At 56.0% G+C, this 20,789-nt stretch overlaps 1 protein-coding gene across 2 annotated transcripts in view; it reads left to right on the top strand.

The window, feature by feature from the left end:
• Window positions 1-20,789, top strand: part of LOC119113370 (sodium-independent sulfate anion transporter) — a 125,575-nt gene that overhangs the window by 74,252 nt on the left and 30,534 nt on the right. The window contains exon 1 of one of the 2 annotated variants that reach the window (XM_037237686.1): window positions 17,384-17,456. The exons of the other annotated variant lie outside the window; for it this stretch is intronic. Within the exon in view, the coding sequence (XP_037093581.1) occupies window positions 17,411-17,456 (46 nt within the window). The 5' untranslated portion in view covers window positions 17,384-17,410. Of the gene's footprint in view, window positions 1-17,383; window positions 17,457-20,789 lie in introns of those variants that run through there. 2 annotated transcript variants of the gene reach the window in all.

Genomic DNA, 20,789 nt, shown 5'->3' with positions numbered 1-20,789 from the left:
TGGACTGAGAGGCTCCGTGTCTATTGTAGGATATGTTAGATCTGTCCGCGGCTCCGCACCCGTGGCCTCCACGGACTCGGGTTTCCATAGTTGACCTCTTGGATCGCCGTTTTGGACCCCTTTGATGCGTTTGTGTACGCCCGTTTCTGAAGATCTGTCAGTTGGTTCGTCACCACATGGCTCGTCCCTGGATTCTGGGTAGTTCGTAATGGCTGGATGGTCTCTGACCCGTCCCTGCTCTCTCGTCTCTGTTGGTCCGCCTCCATGGCTGCAGGTTTGTCTGTGTTGGGCCGCCTCGGTGGGCCGTCTCTGCAGGCGCGTCTCTGTAGGTCCGAGACGGCAGGCCCGCCCGTGTCCGTCTCCGCGAACCCATCTCTGCGGGCGCGTCTCTGTAGGTCCGAGACGGCAGGTCCGCCCGTGTCCGTCTCCGCGGACCCATCTCTGCAGGTGCGTCTCTGTAGGTCCGAGTCGGCAGGTCGGCCCGTGTCCGTTTCTATGGCCTGCCCGGCCGCGGTCCGGTGGGGGTTCAGTGACCGGGCCGCCTCGGCTGACCCGGCGCCGCGCCAGATCTCGTCGCGGCTGACCTGGCGACGCCGGACCAGATCTCGCCGCCCGGCCGCCCGCTGCCCGTTCGTTGTCAGCGATCATGACTGTCCTAGCCCGGCCGTCGTGGCGGCTACAGCTCACACCCGGGGGAGCTGCACCCTTGTTCACCCCCGGGAGCTGCACCCGAGCGGGACATCGGTGATTTGTGGGCTTCGCTGGACGCCACGCTGCACCACGGCGGCGGCGGCGGCGGCGGCGGTTATTCGGAGACCGCGGACATGAAAGAGGGGACTGATCTGGGCTGCAGGGACGCTGCTACACCACCTAGGGGAGACAGGTCGACCTGAAGGCCTCCGTCGCACCGGAGAGCCTGATGTGCCCTGCAGCGCATGCCGTATCGATCCACGGGGAAGATCCGCGATCTCCTGCAGAGGGGGCTCATCCCCCTATGCAGGAGGCCGCGCTGTAGGATCCGCTTTGGGAAGGGCCGATCAGAACTGGTACAGATGTTAGCTGACACTGAGGGCACGGCCCCGAATATGCCGATCCGTGTTGCTACCGGGACAAACCTGCAGCATGCGAATATCTGGGACTTGGGTGGGTCACCTGAGCACGTGAGGAGATGCAACGATACGAACACAAAGACGGAATGGCACGGAAAAGGGCCTGGGGGTTTCTGCAAACCTTAGTCGCGTTGGTCGCGGGCCGAAGATCAGTTCATGTTTGAGGCGCATTCATGCCTTTCGATTCCAGCTACGTTTGATGCCATCCTACACTTTGATCGTCTATCGTTACAGACGAATCCAATATTATTCAGTAAAACTTTCGATTGATTCGCTAGAGAAATTCGTGGTTGCTCTGATGATAACACCACTCTGCCCATGGCATTGGCCTCTGGCCTACAAAGCCCCGTATTGCAACGCACCGTCAAAGCCGGGTAGCCCGGCACCACCGCAGCGACCCTGATGAAGAAGCGTCAGATCCTGGGCGGGTCCGGGTGAAGGGTTTTGAAAGCCTCCCGTTACGGTGCTTTGAAAGGATTCTAATTACGGTTCCAAATGACCTCGCGTGTGAGGTGTCTATCAAGCTTTGGCTAAAGCCTAGACGTGTTCCGTTAATGTAAGACGAAAGGGATTAGTGCGGGGAGCATAGCTTTGGCGGCGCCTTGCTTCTGTGCCGTCGGCATCCGACCATCGCATTGTCTGACGTCCGCAATCATCCGGCAGCGCGCTGGGCACTAATTTCGCTCCGCCACCAACCGGTCAGTGATCTTCATCCGCACATTCCGCGGCCCGCTACGCGGATACTGGGGCCACCTGGCGTTCGCTCGACCTTGACCGCGACCGGGGAGTCGACCCGCGGGCGGAGGCGATCGCCGCTGGCGGCTGTAGAGAATTGTCGTGACGCGGTAGATGGTCTTAGCCTGGGCCTTGGATCGAAGGCCTTGCTCATGCCCAAAAGCACGCCGCTTGCTTCGTTGTCTGTGATCGTCCGACAGGGATGGCTAAGAGGCTGGGGCACGCAAACCCCGAAAAAGTCGTTATTGCTTAAATCCCGGTGAGACCGACGTTGCCGAAGAATATCATGCAATGGATGGAGATCGGAGACAGAACCGTTGCATCACGGATCACGGATCCGTGCTGACGTCACGGATCCGTGCGAAGATTGCACGTCACCCATTCACGAGAACGAGACGGACTGCCTCGTGGCGATTTACGTGTTTGCGACTTTCATCGCTCGTCATCTCATATTAGTTTTGAATGTGTGCCAAATCGAACTGACCGAACCTGCCAGCCGTAATGCGACTGCGACCCCGGGTCACCCGGGTCAACCCACAGGTCACCCGGGTCATTTAAAGGGCACCGAGAAGGCCGCCGCGAGGACAGCTCTGGACAGCGCAAGGACGTTTTGAGCGACGCTGTGGACGCCCTGGCCATTGGTCAGTGGCGAGGCACGGCCGACGTCCCCGGGCAGGTTTTCCGTGGTTTTCGGACGCGTCAGAACCCGCCCTTCGCCGCAGATTTCAGTCGGCCCGGATACACATTTTCGGCGTGATCTGGATCGTCCACGAAGCTAACTCGAGGGCACGCCGTCGAACGCCACGAACGAGACGGGAGTGCTGTTCCGGACGGACGTGGGAGGGACGGCAATGCGCTCGCGATTGTGGGGAGCGCGGATTAAGGCCCGGGGGGAGGGGGCGACAGCTGCGGATGCGCCGCTCCGGCTGCTGACTCGACAGGCCACACGCGCTTATGCGGGCGTGCCATGAACCTGTCACATTCTCCGTCCCGCGCATGATGCACGTCTCCCCGTGATATCAGCTGGGATCACGTTTGCGGGAATTTACGTCGCTGGATGTGCGCTGGCTGCGCAGACAGGGCGGGTGACGGGTGTATGGCAGCATGGCTTGCGTCATGGCTGGGCTGTAAATCCTGCGCTCTCCGGGACTTTTTTGTGGACGGAATCTGGGTGGAATGCGAGGTGCAGCGCCATCTGGCATGGCTTGTTCGAGTGGCGGTTTTATCCGAGCATGAGTGTTAAGAGCGCGCGAAGGCCTTCGCCGTCCCGTGCACAGGCAAGTCGGCGGTCGGGCGAGTTGATAGTTTCGTACTCTGAACACAGATGGCAGCTCAGATAGGCATCGTTCGGGGTGAAGGAAAGTCCGTTAGCAGCTCCCGACCACCGTTGGGTTGCCCATTTTCAAGGCATTTCTTGCCGTTCAGAGGTCAGACCGCCTGGGGACGTCACGCGTGAAATCTCAAAAGATGTCGCCGGGGTCCTGGGCCCGCGCCGCAGTCCTCGCAGCCGCCCCCGCCCGCGTTCACGTGGCCGACCGCCGCCCTCTCATTGGCGCCGGGGTCCGGCCCACGGCGGCTGACAGCTTATGACTGGTCATGTCCCCGACCATGACAGCTCATGACAGCTCATGACTGGTCATGGACGGCCGGCTGGTCGTCCGGGCCGCCGTGTCAACTCTTCCTCAGAGGTGTCCGCTGTGGGCGGAGATGTCCGCTGTGGGCGGAGGTGTCCGCTGTGGGCGGAGGTGTCCGCTGTGGGTGGAGGTGTCCGATGTGGGCGGAGGTGTCCGCCGTGGGCGGGGGGTGTCCCCTGTGAGCGGAGATGTCCGCTGTGGGCGGAGGTGTCTGCCGTGGGCGGAGGTGTCCGCCGTGGGCGGAGGTGTCCGCTGTGGGCGGAGGTGTCCGCTGTGGGCTGGGGCTGGCCCGCCAGCTGGAGCCTGCCGGCGAGCGCCGGGTTCATGGACGCCGCCCGCCCCGTCCGTGCTTCGCACGTCTCCAGGAACTGCCGCGGGTCCTGTTCAGCTAACGGGCTGTCGTGCGGTTTGTGGCTGGATGCGACGTAAATGAAGTGGGTCAGCCAAATCCTGAACTCAAGCCGATCAAGCGATTCGGGTCCGGACAGAGGATCGCCATCAGCTCGGCACGTCTTGCGACACCGCACGGGCCTTGGCGAGGGCGGAGAGAGATGGAGGCAGGTGACGGCGTCGCTGATCCTGCAGCTGAGACTGCGGATCAGCCATCCTCTGACATCAGCACGGCGTGGGTTTCGCGGGAGAGGTGAAATAACAAACAACGCGCATGTTTAAAGTGACCTCTGGTTTGTTGTGTTAGTTATTTCACAGAGACATGCGAGTGAATTGCCAAATTATGGATATTGACGTCAACAGTGGCTTAAAATCAGCGTCTGATAGGAGCAAAGATGCGTCTATGTGCACTACGTGACCGGGAAGGTTTGGGAACCTCCAGAAGCGAACGGTCCGTCTCGTAAGTTCCTTGAACCCGTAGCTGGCACAGAGGCTCCGTCTCTGAGCGGTCGCAAAACTTTTCGAAGCGGCGAACCACGGGGGGAGGGGGTGGCGAGACCGGATGTTTTTGTATTGAGCATTGCTTGGTGGGGGTGGAGTTGAGAGGGCCGCCTGCTCACTTTCGGTTCTGCAGTGCACACGATCATGTCGCAAATGTGCGTTTCCTGGAAGAGTAAGAATCCAGTCGTTTGCGTCTCCCTGTCCATTTGTGTTGTGCCGTACTGGCCGACATTCTCGCTGTTGTGACTTAATCCAAATTCCATAGTGTAAAAATGTCGTATTTAAGGTGTTTGTGTTGCCAAGACCGCTTTAGACTTACAAAGCAGGGAGTCAGTCGTCCAACAAGCCGTGTTTTATGCTGCTACTTGATTTAAATACTGCCAGAAAACGCCTCGAGGCGGTGAAAATCCTTGAAATAATACGGAAACTCCAGCCTGGTGAGGGATTTCCAAAGTGGCTGGGGACACCTGATTCGAGCCACCAGAGCTGAGACGAGCAACAACCGTTTCTGAGACCAGATGCCCAGATTACCCGAGCATCCCGAGAAATCGGTGCCTGGGAATTTCAGTGGACCTGTGAGGTGTCAACGACGTAGGCGCCCAATTAATAGGCGCATGAGATCCATCGTTCGAGATGACCCTGCAGCGTCCAAAGAGAACGAACACAGCCGGGAAGCCTGAGCGGTTCAAAACATCCAGGCCGGCCGGGCGGCCAGAGGTCAAGACAAGGTCGCGTTGCCGAGACGACCGAGGACCCCCGGGACGTTTCGAAACGGCCAAAGAGCCCCGTGGCGGCTGCGGAGCATTGTGCAATGGCCGAGACAAGTGGGAGACAAGAGACAACCTGCGGCCCACTGAGACGCGCAGCGGACTGAGAGACCACGCTCATCCCGGGTGGATTTGCACAGCCTCCTGAGACGGCGCGTGGCACCTAATGCGATCATAGGTCTCAAGGCGCTCGCAATGTCCAGCACGCGTCGGCTTTATCGTGGCTGAGGGTCCCGCCTCGCGTGCCTCGGGTAACCGCGTCGTCACGAGGTGTCGTGCGCCGCGGCTTGGGGACGGGGAGGGGCGACATGAATCGGCGCAGACCTGTGCTTCCCGAGACGGGTGGGTTCCACCCGGCCGGTTCATAGCCCGGTTCGTAGCCCGGTTCGTAGTTTTGAGGCGACTCAGCCTTGCATAAACTGTTCGTGGTGGCTGTCGCGGTCTGGGCAGGTCAGCTGAACTGCTCGGCCCATTCGCCGCGAAAACCACGGTTCTTGGGATGCCGCAAGCTTCCTGATTGCCGTATTAGTGTTATTGATGACTTGTTTACGTTGGACTAATCGCTGGAAATACCATGCTAACGTCTGCCAGGGCTCCGCAGTTTGAGGGGATTTTGGGCTTCCAGAGAGAAATGTTGCACTGATGACCTGCGTCTGAAATAAACAGCGAACGCTATGCATTTCATGGCGAAGCCGTTGCCAGAGCGCCAGCGACTGCAGAGGCTATATTAACACTCAGGAGCCAGGCCACAATCGGGATATGAACCCGGGCCCCATGCGTGCGACTCAAGGCGGCTAACCGCTCGGCTATCGCGCTCCACGCTAATTATTTGTGAAGTGGACAATGTCCGGGGCTGTGCAAAACACGGGTTGCGGCTGGAACGATGTGATTGTACACGGCAGTGACTTTTAACAACATGAGATTCCTTGGTTTCCAACCATTTTGTGTTCGCGGTGCGACAATCCTGCCACATTTTGGCCACGGCCGGCAAGACACCATTACAAGTACTGCGGCGCAGCATTCAACCGCCGCTACGGCGCGAGGAGGCCGGAGCGCTTACATAACTGGCAGCGCTTCCACTGACGGGGCCTGCGTCCGTCGGGCCGCAAACCTGATTTTGGTGATGAAAAGCTCTTTTAACACACCTCAGGTGGTGCAAAATCCTGTCGCTCGGTGTGTGAGTGCGAAGCGCACGCAACGACTGTATTATGACAAATTCTTAACGGCTTTTCTTCGATCACGTTTATTGGTAAGCACTAGAACGAACACAGGGGCGAAACGTTTGGCTCGTAGCGTTTAGTGAGCTCGGGACGTTTCCGGACGTTTTACGATTTAAGACCAGCTACTAGTGTGTCGAACAGTGTCAGACTGACATGCTAACAAAAGTAGAACCCGGCGCGACCGCGAGAACATAACAATATACGATTTTTTTGCCAGAGGCCATCTTCGTGTGGGTTTACATATTGGGACGGCTATCCAGGATACTGTCGGACAGACAAGTTGATTGCAAATCATTTAAAGCACCTCTTAGGCTTTTACGGGGCACTGCTCACGATGACACGAACACAGCGAACTTGCCCGCGCTGTGTCAGTCCCGCGCTGTGTCATATTCGCACTGTGTCAGTCCCGCGCTGTGTCAGCTCCGCGATGTGTTAGCTCCGCGCTGTGCCAGCTCCGCGCTGTGTTAGCTCCGCACTGTGACATGTGTGTGCTGTCCCAACCCCGTGCTGTGTCATGTTCGCGCTGTGTCAGTCCTGCGCTGTGGCAGCTCCGCGCTGTGTCATGACTGCGCTGTGTTATGTCCGCACTGTGCCAGCTCCGCGCTGTGTTAGCTCCATGCTGTGTGAGTTCCGCGCTGTGTCAGCCCCGCGCTGTGTAATGTCCGCGCTGTGTCAGTCCCGCGCTGTGTTAGCCCCGCGCTGTGTCATGTGTGTGCTGTCCCAGTCCCGCGCTGTGTCATGTTCGCGCTGTGTGAGCTCTGCGCTATGTCATGACTGCGCTGTGTCAGTCCCGCGCTATGTCAGCTCCGCGCTGTGTCAGCTCCGCGCTGTGTTAGCCCCGCGCTGTGTCATGTGTGTGCTGTCCCAGTCCCGCGCTGTGTCATGTTCGCGCTGTGTGAGCTCTACGCTATGTCATGACTGCGCTGTGCCAGTCCCGCGCTGTGTCAGCTCCGCGCTGTGTCAGCTCCGCGCTGTGTTAGCCCCGCGCTGTGACATGTGTGTGCTGTCCCAGTCCCGCGCTGTGTCATGTTCGCGCTGTGTCATTCCCGCGCTGTCTCATGTTCGCGCTGTGGCAGCTCCGCGCTGTGTCAGCTCCGCACTGTCAGCGCCGTGCGGTACCAGCTCCGTCCTGTGTCAGCACTGCCGCGCACATGCGAGTACGCCGCCGTCACCGCACCCCCGGAAGCCGGTCGCCGCCGGCGCGACGCGTGGCGGCACGTGACCCGCCGCGGGCACGGTCGGGTCAAGGGCGGGGGGATGGCGGATCGGGACCGGCGAGTTCAGGTACGGACCGGCTCGTTCCGGCACCGCTGGCGCCGGCTGAATTATGCATAGCCGGCGCCCGGGCGACTTCGGCACTGCTCGGCACCGCTCTGGAGCGCAGGTGCGCCGTACCCCGGCGTGCAGCGGCAGATGACCTTTCTCGGCACCGCCGACTTTAGAACGAGTGACGATCGGGGGCCTGCAGTCGGTCGCCCGTCTGGAACCGGCACTCGCAACATGATTGAACATGCGTTGTGGGCGCCGGTTTTGGTGCCGCAAGTGGCAGCGCCGCCCGTTGGGGCGGGCCGCTTCGGAGACGGTGCCGGGCTGGAGCACGCTTCAGGAATGTTCGCTCGGTGACAGAAGTGACGCGATCTTCCTGTAGTTGGACTTGCATGATTTGGCTGCAGGGGCGCAGACATGAGGGTGGGCTGCCCCTCCCCTCCCCCTACGTCTGTTTTTTAACAGGCGTGATGGGTTTCACTGGCATCCCCCCACTTAATAAAATCTGACTGCGCCCCTGCTTGAAAGTGCTGACAGGGGTCACATCACATGTAGTTGTATCACGAGGAATTCATGTCGTTTATGCCAAAGCTGTGATAGCTGCCGTAGGTGGGGCGCGGCCGCCATCTTAAAAGTGGTAGGGACAAACTCAAAATTTGTGCCAATGATATGCATTCATTTTTATGGGGCGTATACACCATTTTCTAGGAGTAAACTCTAAATTTGTGCCAATGATATGCATTTATTTTTATGGGGCGTATACACCATTTTCTAGGAGTAAACTCTAAATTTGTACCAATGATGTGCATTCATTTTTATGGGGCGTATACACCATTTTCTAGGAGTAAACTCTAAATTTGTGCCAATGATATGCATTCATTTTTATGGCGCGTATACACCATTTTCTAGGAGTAAACTCTAAATTTGTTCCAATGATATGCATTTATTTTTATGGGGCGTATACACCATGTTCTAGGAGTAAACTAAATTTGTGCCAATGATATGCATTCATTTTTATGGCGCGTATACACCATGTTCTAGGAGTAAACTCTAAATTTGTGCCAATGATATGCATTCATTTTTATGGCGCGTATACACCATTTTCTAGGAGTGAACTCTAAATTTGTGCCAATGATGTGCATTCATTTTGATAGGGCGTCTACACCATTTTCTCGGAGTCTCGCCCCGCGCGGCTGATGTGTCTGAGTTTTAGTGTACATGCTGGAATATTTCCAGTCTCTGTTAATTGCCATCAGATTGGTTGATATAGGTCATTCGCTTAACGTGCAGTAGGTGCTGTCTTTGGTGCCTGATGCTTGCTTCCAATCGTACTTCTCCCCACCGCCACCTCGTGGATGTGTGCGGACCATTGGCTGATGGCTGTGTGTATGCACTTTCTCGCGGATGTGTGCGGACCATTGGCTGATGGCTGTGTGTATACACCTCCTCGCAGAGGTGTGCGGACCACTGGCTGATGTCTTTGTGTATGCACCTCGCGGATGTGTGCGGCCCATCGGCTGATGGCTGTGGTATACACCTCCTCGCGGATGTGTGCGGACACTGGCTGATGGCTGTGTGTATACACTTCCTCGCGGAGGTGTGCGGACCATTGGCTGATGGTTGTGGTATACACTTTCTCGCGGATGTGTGCGGACACTGGCTGATGGCTGTGTGTATACACTTCCTCGCGGAGGTGTGCGGACCATTGGCTGATGGTTGTGGTATACACTTTCTCGCGGATGTGTGCGGACACTGGCTGATGGCTGTGTGTATACACTTCCTCGCGGAGGTGTGCGGACCACTGGCTGATGGCTGTGTGTATACACTTCCTCGCGGAGGTGTGCGGACCATTGGCTGATGGTTGTGGTATACACTTCCTCGCGGAGGTGTGCGGACCATTGGCTGATGGTTGTGTGTATACACTTTCTCGCGGATGTGTGCGGACACTGGCTGATGGCTGTGTGTATACACTTCCTCGCGGAGGTGTGCGGACCACTGGCTGATGGCTGTGTGTATACACTTTCTCGCGGAGGTGTGCGGACCATTGGCTGACGGCTGTGTGTATACACTTTCTCGCGGAGGTGTGCGGACCATTGGCTGATGGTTGTGGTATACACTTTCTCGCGGATGTGTGCGGACACTGGCTGATGGCTGTGTGTATACACTTCCTCGCGGAGGTGTGCGGACCATTGGCTGATGGTTGTGTGTATACACTTTCTCGCGGATGTGTGCGGACACTGGCTGATGGCTGTGTGTATACACTTCCTCGCGGAGGTGTGGGGACCATCGGCTGATGGTTGTGGTATACACTTTCTCGCGGAGGTGTGCGGACCATTGGCTGACGGCTGTGTGTATACACTTTCTCGCGGAGGTGTGCGGACCATTGGCTGATGGCTGTGTGTATACACTTCCTCGCGGTGGTGTGCGGACCATTGGCTGATGGTTGTGGTATGCACTTTCTCGCGGATGTGTGCGGACATTGGCTGACGGCTGTGTGTATACACCTCCTCGTGGATGTGTGCGGACCATTGGCTGACGGCTGTGTGTTTACACCTCCTCGCGGTGGTGTGTGGACCATTGGCTGATGGCTGTGTATAGAAGCTTCCTCGCGGAGGTGTGCGGACCATCGGCTGATGGTTGTGGTATACACTTTCTCGCGGTGGTGTGTGGACCATTGGCTGATGGCTGTGTATAGAAGCTTCCTCGCGGAGGTGTGCGGACCATCGGCTGATGGTTGTGGTATACACTTTCTCGCGGTGGTGTGTGGACCATCGGCTGATGGCTGTGTGTATACACTTTCTCGCGGATGTGTGCGGACCATTGGCTGATGGCTGTGTATAGAACCTTCCTCGCGGTGGTGTACAGTCCATTGGCTGAAGGCTGCGGCCCTCGCGGCAGCGTGCGGACCATTGGCATTGGCACATGCCTGTGTGAAGGAGGTCAGTACAGCTCTTTTTAAGAGAGGGTGCTCGAGGCTCGCGAATGAATGGCGCCGTTGATGGGCTGCTGGGTCCACGAATGGATGGCATTGCTTGAACGTCGTGCTCATGAAAAGCATTGGCTTCCGCTCATTGTTCCAACACCAGTAGCATTGGCGATGGCGGGAAGAGGTTCATTTGAGGTAGATAACGTATGAGCCGTCTAAAAAGATCAGGCGCCCGGATTTTTTTGTAATTTTTATCTCAACAAGTAGTGCGTCCTCCTGGTTCATGTGGTGTCCTGCCAGTCGCTCGCTCTGACAGCTGCAAGATATCTGTAAGGTGGTGATTTAGACAGCTTCAGTGGACCGTTGAAGCCCGTCACGCTGTAGCGGAAGGGTAGCATTGCAGCACGGTGTTTATAAAATAACGCTGTGTGGCGGTGAACCGGAACCGTCATTCGCACTAACGTATTTTTTGGTTTAGTGTGTCTGGTCACACTTTTGTATCGCTTCCGTGTAAACAGTCAAGTTGGGAAATGTTTTGTCATACCCATTCTGCGCGAGCGTTTCCTTTATCTCCTTCACCGACAGTAAGCTCGAGGAATAATAAGAAAGTCATCCGATACGTTTCGCGGTAACAGTAGTGGTCATTGCCTCGAAGGCTGCATTGACACTCCTGTGTAATAGTGTTTTCCACAAAGCTTATGTTCCTTTTGGGGGTTCGCTGCGAACTCGCATGCTGGAGCGATATAGGTGACGTACGCCTGCTGGCGTCCCGGGCCATGAAGACCAATGCCCTTGATGCCGCGAGGAGCTCCACGGACGTGCGCTGCGATGATGCCGAGCCCCCAGCGCCAGCTCACGGGAGCCAGGGCCCGACCAGCGGGTCGTTTCGTGCAGCCCGGCTGACTTAAACATCCGGTGGCTGGTTCGTCATCCGTCAGGTCCCTCGGGTTCCGCCTGGCGCGTCCTGGTGCCGCCCCCTTCACGCGGTCCCGCTCCGAGCCGGAGGCGCTGTGCAGCGCTCGTGTTCCGCCGCCCGTCTTGCTCTTGGAGACTTGGCCCGCCCCGGAATCTGGTGGAGCCAGTCCTCCACCCATTCGTGCGATGTCACCAGCTTCCGTGGCTCCGTGAGTCTCCCCGACGGCTAGGGCTGGTGATTCGCTGATTTTCCGTATGCTGGCGTGGCTCGTGACGGAGAGCCGAGCAGGTTCGGTCGACCATGCCTCTCATATGGGTGGAATGTTGCAACAACAGTGAAGATTCCAGGCAGTGTGCAGCAATGACGCAAACAGGACTGGCCGACTCGGACAAGAAGCCGGCGACGTGCTAGACTCCAGTAAGCCGCAACGTGCCCTATGCAACCCGGCACTTGCGATGAGAAAGCAGAGCTAGTTTCGAACCCCGAAGCGGATGTCCGGGCGCGTACGTCGCCGCTGTTGCCGGCTGGTGAGTGGGCGAGTAGCAGCCTGACTTCACCCGTTGTCGATCCGGGATCTGCCCGGCAGCAGAACAGACCGGGCCGGCGTGGTTCGGTTTGGTTTGATTTGATGTGATTTGATTTGATTTGATTGATTTGGTTTGATTTGGTTTGGTTTGGTTTGGTTTGGTTTGGTTCGGTCTTGTTTGGTTCGGTTTGTTCGGCCTGGCCTGGTGTGGTTTGGTTCCGTTCGGTTCGGTTTGGTTTGACTTGGTTTTGTCTGCTTTGATATGGTTTGGTTTGGTTCGGTTTGGTTTGGTTTGGTTTGGTTTGGTTCGGTTTGGTCCGGTTCGGGTTCATTCTGGTTTGGTTCGGTTCGATTCGGTTCGGTTTAGTTCGGTCTGGTTTGGCTCGGTTTGGTTTGTTTTGGTTTGGTCTGGTTTGGTTTTAGTTCGGTCTGGTTTATTTCGATCCGGTTCGGTCCGGTTCGATCTGGTTTGGTTTGGTTTGGTTCGGCTTAGTTCGGTTCGGTCTGGTTTGGTTTCGTTCGGTTCGGTCTGGTTTGAGAGGCCCGGTTGCCACCTCGTCATCTCACGAACTGAGTTCAGCACACGGCCAGGCGGAGGTGCCGTGAAAAAAAAACTGTGATGGGCGATAGCAATGGTTGGTTAGATCGGCTAGCCGACAGAAGTGAACTCAGAGAAACATGGATTACGTGGCGATGGTTCCCGTAAAGTGGCAAAATGCGTAGAAACCTTTTTGAAAAATTCGAGAATATTGAGAATGAAACGAAAGTGGTCGCTATCACTGCCTTTCTCCCGCAAGTAGAATCAGCACCTGCGATTCAGGGATGGCGGGCTGATTGAGTGATTCAAAAACGTCACGGGTTCGTGGAAGTCCTGAGGGGCGTCCTCGCGCGAGCATGATGGATTCATAGGTACGCCTGGTGCATTAGGAGCGTCCCGTCAGCGGCGGCGGCCTTTGGGCCAGCGCAGCAGATAGGCCGCTCGTGAAGCCTCGTGGTGATCATCGCAATGTCAACGTGCAAAACGCTAAGTCAAGAGGCGTGTAGTGGTTTGTACTGTCCGACCCATCGCTACGGCCCATCGGCCCGGCGTTGCACGGGCAGGGCCGGCGCTCAAACGCTGCAGTTGCAGCGACGCTGTTGCGAAGCGGGTGGCGTTGAGGGAATTCGTCGGTTGCTAAGTTAAGAAGCTGTGTGGAGATCGGAGTTACATGAGAGGCCAACTGTGGAGTGTCGGTGCTCCACAGAGCGTTACGAGAACCCTGCGTTATCGGGGACGATTCGCCGTCGCCGTGACCTCTGCAGTGAGCACTCAGCTACGTGCCTGTGACGCTGGACGTGGTGGACGGAGAACGCCGACCATTCCCTGTCTGCAGTAAGTGCGTTCTCCTCAGACCGCCTGTCATTCTCGGCCGGGCACGCTGCGTGGCCTCTTCTGGGATCCAGCGATGTACGCCACGAGACGGCCGGATGTGTTCTGCGGTCGTCTTAGCATGTAATCCCGCGCCCGCCGCCGGATGCCACGGCGTGCTCCACGCCGCCGAACGGGGACGCCGGCGACGGTCAGCGGCTGTCGTGCGGGGACGCGCACGCTCGCGGGCGCTCGTCCCGCGCCCGGCCGTGGAGCACCCGCGGAGCATGCGTCGCCGGCCGGGGTCCCGCCGGCACGCGGGTCGTCCACGTCCGGGAGCGCATCCTTGTGCCGGTCGAGAGGCGGCGAGAGCGGCCGGCCGGCTCAGCGAAGGCGGTGTCGCCATCGGCGGCCGACGGGAGGCCCAGACCCCGCTCACCGCTGGGCGGCGGGCGCGCCCGGCCGGTGACGTGGGCGGCGGCGGGCTGCGCCGGCCGCTGTCCGCCCCGCAGCGCCGCACGCGTCGCTCATGGCGCGGGTGCAGAAGCCGCTGGTCGGCAGCAGCGCCCGGCCGCGCGGCGTGCGGCGTCCTCACGTGCCAGAGCCGACGACAGCAGGTGTCAGGAGGTGTCAGGAGGAGGAGGTGACAGGAGGTGTCAGCCGGCGGTGGCATGGCTGTAAAAAGCTGGGGTTTAAGTGCCGTCATGTAGACATGTTAAGCCTGTCTGCCGAACTATGTTAGAAATCTGGTGGCGCTTGGTATTGATGGGGCGTAGTCCTGACACTGCTTCGGGCGTGCCCGGCTCATGCCACTCAGGAGGCTGCCATGGAGAGCCACGCCGAGTTTCTACTCGCAGCTCCCTTAAGCCGCGCTGGAATGTATTTTTTGCGGTCGTGGCTTGTTTTTGTACACGTAGGATTATCAAGACGTCGGATTTTGATTTTCCCTCTATCACGGCTGATGATCTGACCCACGGGGGCTTTCCATAGGTACCGTTCTCAAACTGTGACCGCTCTGCTTGAAAAGGTCCTTGCCGTTTCAAAATGATGCTCAAAGTTTTGGCAGATGGTTTGCGTCATCGATAACATCATATAGTTGGCGCGCTGTCAGATTAATACCGTGTTTACCGCACTGATATCCCTGATTGACAGGGTGCAAACCGGCTTCGTTGGTCTTGCTGGAAACCCTAATCCTTCTCTTCAATGTTTTGTGCTTTAAGTCCATCCTTTCCACGTAGCAGTTTGCTTTCATCTCTGGTTGATGCAGGCTCTCCGCATCTAGCGTCGAATGCTTCGGAGCTTACAGTCAGCGTTTTTAATGTCGGGCTGAAACAACTGGAACTGGGCATTTATTTTGGTAATAAATGCGACATAACGATCTCAAGACCACTTTCGAAATGACATGAAACGAGCTGTTATTAAGCCTTTATAACGTCATACTTGCATGTGGACGTATGGAGAATGTGGAGAGGAGAGAAGTAATATATGCAGAACAAGTTTAAGCGTCGCTAGACGACTTGGACAACCCCGATGTTTCCGCGAGCAGTTCAGAACCACTTCCGCACAACCCCTAAAATGCTTGACAGCTGCGTTTTCTCAACCGTGTGCACCACCTCGGGCAACTTGAAAACCTTACGCATCATAGGCCACAGATGATGACCTCCTCATCTAGTTCAGATGAATCGTTGTCTGCGTTTAGTCGTCCATTACATATGTGCGCTGCTGAAAATGCGCTGTAAAAGTGTTCGATGTTGGTGTGCCGTACCTGGTCGCACCGCAGGACGACCCGCCGCTATGAGCGACAAGGGACCATGAAATTCAAGCTAGGACAAGTTTGCCGTTATGGCAATGATGACCTGGACTGGTTTTAGGGTCTTTCGTGACCTGTTTGCGTGCATGTTTTTAGGTGGTATATGATGTGGTTTGACGAGCGCTGTTCAGCGTCCTTTGCTGCATAATGCGTTTAGTTCTGGAGACAAGGGATTGGGTCTTGAATCCATAGGGTTTGACCTGTATAGCCGGATCCCAGACGTGACAACACTCACCCACTGATACCTCACTGTTGGGGTGTGATGATTGTGTGTGATTGATGTGATTTGGGGTGTGATGATGTGATTCAAGCAGTGATGGGGTGCGTCAAGCGGTGTGTGATTTTGTTTTCTTCACTGTCATAGCGTGTGTAGTGCCTGGGATAGACGAGCACCTCGTTTAATCAGGGTCCGCCGTAGACCTCAGCGTGCCTGTAAGGCCCACTTCGCCCGGCGGAAGTGAGACGACCACTTGCCTGACGAGGTTGAAGACGAACTCGTTAAATTTGGCACAACTGCATTTCAAGCCTAGGTAGAAATCAGTGACTGAACTCGATGGGTTTCCACGCAGCTGAGGTTTTTCGATGCAAGCGCACGAGGTTTCAGACGGTCATCCCGCCGCTGCGTTGCACAGATCATCATTTTGGCTTTCATTCACTCAGATAGGTACCTGTGCAAAGACTGACCTTGATGGTCGGCTGTCCGTTTGCACCACGCGTGCGACATACCTCATGCCAGACTCCCTCCGGCTGGAGACATCGGTATCATTGTTATTGTTATTTGACATGAGCCGACGCACCACGTAAATACGTGGCTTTTACGTGTCATTAGTCTGGGAGATAAAACGACATGTCAAGAACAATGGAAAGTGACGAGGGAGAAAAAAGTGTGCATGTATAAACAGTGCAAGACAACCTTATTGCAAACGAAAACTACCTGTATGGAGAGTGCAGCTGATTTGATTGTCTGAAACGTAAGCAGGTTATGGCGAGGTCGCCCAATGCAAACTCGTCTTCACTCTTGGCGACTTCACAAGAGTCGATCAAAGCTCATTCCATTCAGCTAATTTTGCGTCTTTGAAAAAGCCCTTTTCGAAGACGCAAAATGAACCAAAAATCAACGCATGCTAAGCAATCGGAAACTAGGATATCCACCTATGATATAAAAAATAGAAAGAAAATTCATCTATGTATACTGTTTTTGGACAAACATGCAGCGCTTACTCCTCACGACCTATCCTGCAATTCTACTATTTTAGGTAGAAATGCGTCATAAAGTGGTCTAATCCAAAGACTTGTCGAAAATAAACTCAACAATAGACAGTAAGAGATAGCAAATAATGTTCCCAGTCGCATGAACACGTGGCGTCGTTGGTAGACGTAACTGCAGTGCAATGCACGCGAGAGGAGGAAATACAAACATTTTAAAATGGAGCCATTTCGCAAGATGGACTCGACAAGCACTGAAGTGCTTGGCTGACGGCTTCGTCGGATGGGGTGCGCCGTTAAAGAAAAAATATAAATAATGAAAAATACCCTGTCTTTTAGATGAAGCGAACGCTTTCGCCAGGTGATTGTGGGTTGACTAGGTACTAAGGGTATTACCTAATGTGACCTTGCTGCGCATTTAGCGGGGTCGCACCTGATATGGTTTCGGTGTGCATGCAGCGTGCAGCGGTGAGCGCGTCATGAGGCTTATTATAAACCGCGGACTTACAGAGCTTACAGAGCCGCACGCGGGCTGGAATTGGCCGCTAGTCAGTGACCTAACCTGCGATGTGCAATTTTTCTGTGGTCTTGGCCATCCCTTGTCGATGATGTGGCCTAGGCTGTCTCACCTATGTCGCTCCGCTGTAGCGGCCTATCCAGGGTCGTTCCGTCCGTTTCCGTTCCCCAGTGCTGCGCCGTCGGGGACCTATCCAGGGTCGTTCCGTCCGTGTTCGTCCCCAGCGCTGCGCCGTCGGGGACCTATCCAGAGTCGTCCCGTCCGCGTCCGTTCCCCAGCGCTGCGCCGCCGGGGACCTATCCAGGGTCGTCCCGTCCGCGTCCGTTCCCCAGCGCTGCGCCGCCAGTGACCTGTCCAGGGTCGCCCCGGCCGTGCCCCCCCCCCCCCCTCCCGCGTCGCTGCGCCTTCGGTGACCTGGCCTGGGGCGGCCGGTGACGCGCGGCGCGGCCTGTGACGCCGGCGCGGCCGTCATGACTAGCCGGCCGCCGCGCGGCGCCACCCCAGTCATGCCGCCGCGACGTCCCGACAGCAGCGCCAGCATGGACACCCCTCCGGGCCGTCGCGTCTCGCTCACCCTGCACAAGTGTAAGTGGTGGCCGCGGTGCGCGCCCTCGCCCTGCTGGGCTGTGACCCGGTGCCTTCCTCTCCGTTTCCTCTCCGCCGGTTGGTCTGATGCGTCAACGTTTTCGTTGTTTTCGTGGTGGTTGGTACTTTGGGTTTTGTTATTGTTGTTGTCATGGGAAAGTTGAAGTTGTTGGCTTCTTGGTCGACGGCAGTGGTCAGCTTTCATCATCGATGTTAAATCTCTCCTCTGGTTGTTGGTGCTCGCCAAAAGTTCTGCTGAAAACAATCTTGTTACAAAGGTCAGCAGCATACTGGTCCATAATTATCTGTCTTCTTCAAAGAGGGAAAGCTTTGATGTTTGCGGAAACAATGGTTCGCCTGTCATCGTCATGTGCTGCAAAATGCAGCCGAAACGTTTGTGTTTTGCATGGGCACGTGAATGCCCGTCCTTAATTGCGAAACTTATGGCCGATCAGCGTCGGGTCTACCTTTCATAGTTGACGTATAATTTTTGTTTTGTATGCTGTAGGTGAACATTTTTGCGTCATATTTTACGACTTTTATAGCAACAGAAGGATGTAAACCTGTTCTAAACGGGCCAAGCATTTCCATGCCTATGCCGGAACACCTGACATTTTGACAATGAGTGCCTCCAGCACCGCCGATGTGTAATGATATTGACGGAGATTAGCACTAAGACTTCATCTGCATCATGGCTGTGGGCATAGTTGAATAAGCCGTTTTCGCAAAGGTTCGCCGAAGCATTTTGAAACGTTTCGCAAGCTGGTGGCTGCATCGCCTGCACATGCATGATTCTTGTTATAGCCGTGAGCGTGCCATGTTGGTAAAGACCTGCAAAACATTGTAAACATTACGCAACGTCGGCTAAGTGGGACGTATCTCTGCCTCTAGGACAAGATGTGGCTTTGTCCACTGCCTGTAGGTGAGAGGCGTCTTCGTCCACTGTCTGTTGGCAGAGGCGTTTTTTTGTCCCCCGTCTATAACAAGGGGTGAGGCAGCAACTCATGCCTGCTGGCCGTAAGACGAGCATTTTGCGGAGAGACGTACACACACCTTATGTGCAAGGTACTTCTTAAATGTGTATTGATATATATATATATATATATATATATATATATATATATATATAAACAAACCGCACTCTGCAGTACATTGCTAGTTCAGAGAAAGAGAAACGAAACGGAGCTTGATGTCACGGAGCTGTCTGTCCATATCTAGAAAAGTGTGGACTTCATTTTGCAGTACACCGCGGCTGAACAGAGAAACAGAGCGGTCGTGCCGCGGATCTGTCTGCCTATCTCTAGCGGTGTATGCATTCTTAGAACTCTGGTCGAAACGATGCGGCTGGTACGTATGCTGATGCGTACAGTTAGCAAGGCAAATTGGGACAGTTTTAGCGACGCCGCTAAATAAAGCATCACGCTTGTGCACCCAGACAGCCGCGCGTCACGGACAGGAAGCCCATGTCGTCGGGCTGCCTTTCATGTCGGACGTGGCCATAGCTTGGACACAGTTATGTGAGGGCGGTAGCCATCCCGTCCGGTGGTGTTTATATGTCAGGATTTATCCCTTGTACCAGAAGGAGGCGCTCTAAATATTTCACCAGCGTCAAAATTTTTAATCACGTCACTGCCGTCTTGAGTCCAAATCGTGGGTGCGTGCGATGCGGATGGTACTTGCTTGCAAAGCTGTCAAATTATAACTTGCACAAATTGCGGAGGCAGAAACTGACAACAACATGCACGCACTCGTCCCTCATACGCGGTCCGCGTGTGCAGCCCAGCGTCCCTCCATGTCCTGGGCCGACTTGCTGAACGTGCTGTTCCCGGAGACTGCAGGGTGGCTGGTTGTCTGGAAGCTGGGTGCGGCCGTTTGTTTATTGGTCACTCATCAAGAACTCGGTCAGGCCGAATTGCCCGCGTTGGGCTCACAAACACGTGCCAGCACCGCTCGTGTTCTGCACGCCGCGGTGGCCGTCCGCGCGGCGTCCCACACGGGTGCGGTGAGAAACCAACCGCACGTGCCGTGGCTGCCGGTCTGGCTGGGCTGACTGAGAGAACACCTCCGTTAGGCGTGTGTGTCCCGGCCCCGATGCTGTGTGGCTCGTGGCCGTCGGCTGTCTGGTCAGTCGCCGCTGTCATGGTTGTCCGCTCGCCGGACACTGCTGTCCTGCCCTGGCGGTCGAGAACAGCTCCCGCGCAGAGGTCTGTGAGCGCCGCCATGAACCAGAGGTCACGCGGAATGGGCTTAGATATCCAGAGGTCACGCAGAGTGGGTTTAGATATCTAGCAGTCACGCGGAGTGACATCAGTTGGCCGAGTGCTGCTTTGTGTGCGCTTACGTGAAGCCCGATTTTTTTTTTCGTATCAATTGCACGCTCTTTTACAAACACGCGCCCCTCTAATGACGACGGCAACGAGTATTTCTGGCGCACCGTTCCTGCGAATCTAGATGACTCTCGGAGCTCGGTTCTGGCGAGGGATGCAATGCTGTGTGTTGATGCTACAATTGTGCAATGGACCAACGCTGACGTCACATCGTCCGAACGCTGTTGCAATGCTAGCCTCGTCGTGGGGCTAGGTGCTGCATGGCCGTCGACGGGCTTCCGTCGCTGTCAATCGCGCCGCTGCACCGGTTGTCATCCTCTGAATGTCAAGGCGGCCTGCCGCTGCTGAGCTGGCTTCGTACAGATTTCGGCGGCGTCTGATGCGTTTGTCTTGTGCGGTAGACTGGCTCCAGACATCTGTTACCATCTGTTACCGGCCGTGCTATTTTTTAAGTTGATTGTTTCTTTTGGGGGGTTTGTTACGACGGTATGGTCCATGAATGGTTTGGTTCAGCCTGTTGGGTTCGAACCGACTGGGGTGAACCACATTGGTTTGAACGACTTCGTTTGACCGACCCCGATTGGTGTCGCCGTTACAACATGATTGCCCGGCGTCCAGCTCTTACTCTTGCAGGGTGCTGTTAAAGATAGCAAAAAGCTTTGGTTTCGCTGCGTGATAAGCACACACTTATTGAATTTACGCATGTCTTCATGCGCGCTAATGTGAGCCTAATGGTTATATGAATCGCCTGGCTCTGCAGAATGACCGCTCCTGTTTTCGACCGGTGAGATGTATAGGGCTGCCTTCCATATATATATATGATTTCATTATAAACATGTGATGAGCGACACTGGCCACGCCGCGCGGGAGTTGTAAATAGCTGCTCTGCATGAGTGCGGACCGATGCGTTGGGCGCGCGGGACCGGCCGCGGACACACTGCGACATTGCGACAGAGGCGGCATTCCGCGCGCCGGAGAGCACAACCCGGAAACATCGACACAGATG

The sequence above is a fragment of the Pollicipes pollicipes genome, unplaced genomic scaffold (assembly GCF_011947565.3).
Source record: "Pollicipes pollicipes isolate AB1234 unplaced genomic scaffold, Ppol_2.1 Scaffold_7262;HRSCAF=8765_pilon_pilon_pilon, whole genome shotgun sequence".
Lineage (NCBI taxonomy): Eukaryota > Metazoa > Arthropoda > Thecostraca > Pollicipedomorpha > Pollicipedidae > Pollicipes > Pollicipes pollicipes.
The sequence above is the reverse complement of the archived record's forward strand: the minus strand, read 5'-3'. Positions and strand labels throughout refer to the sequence as shown.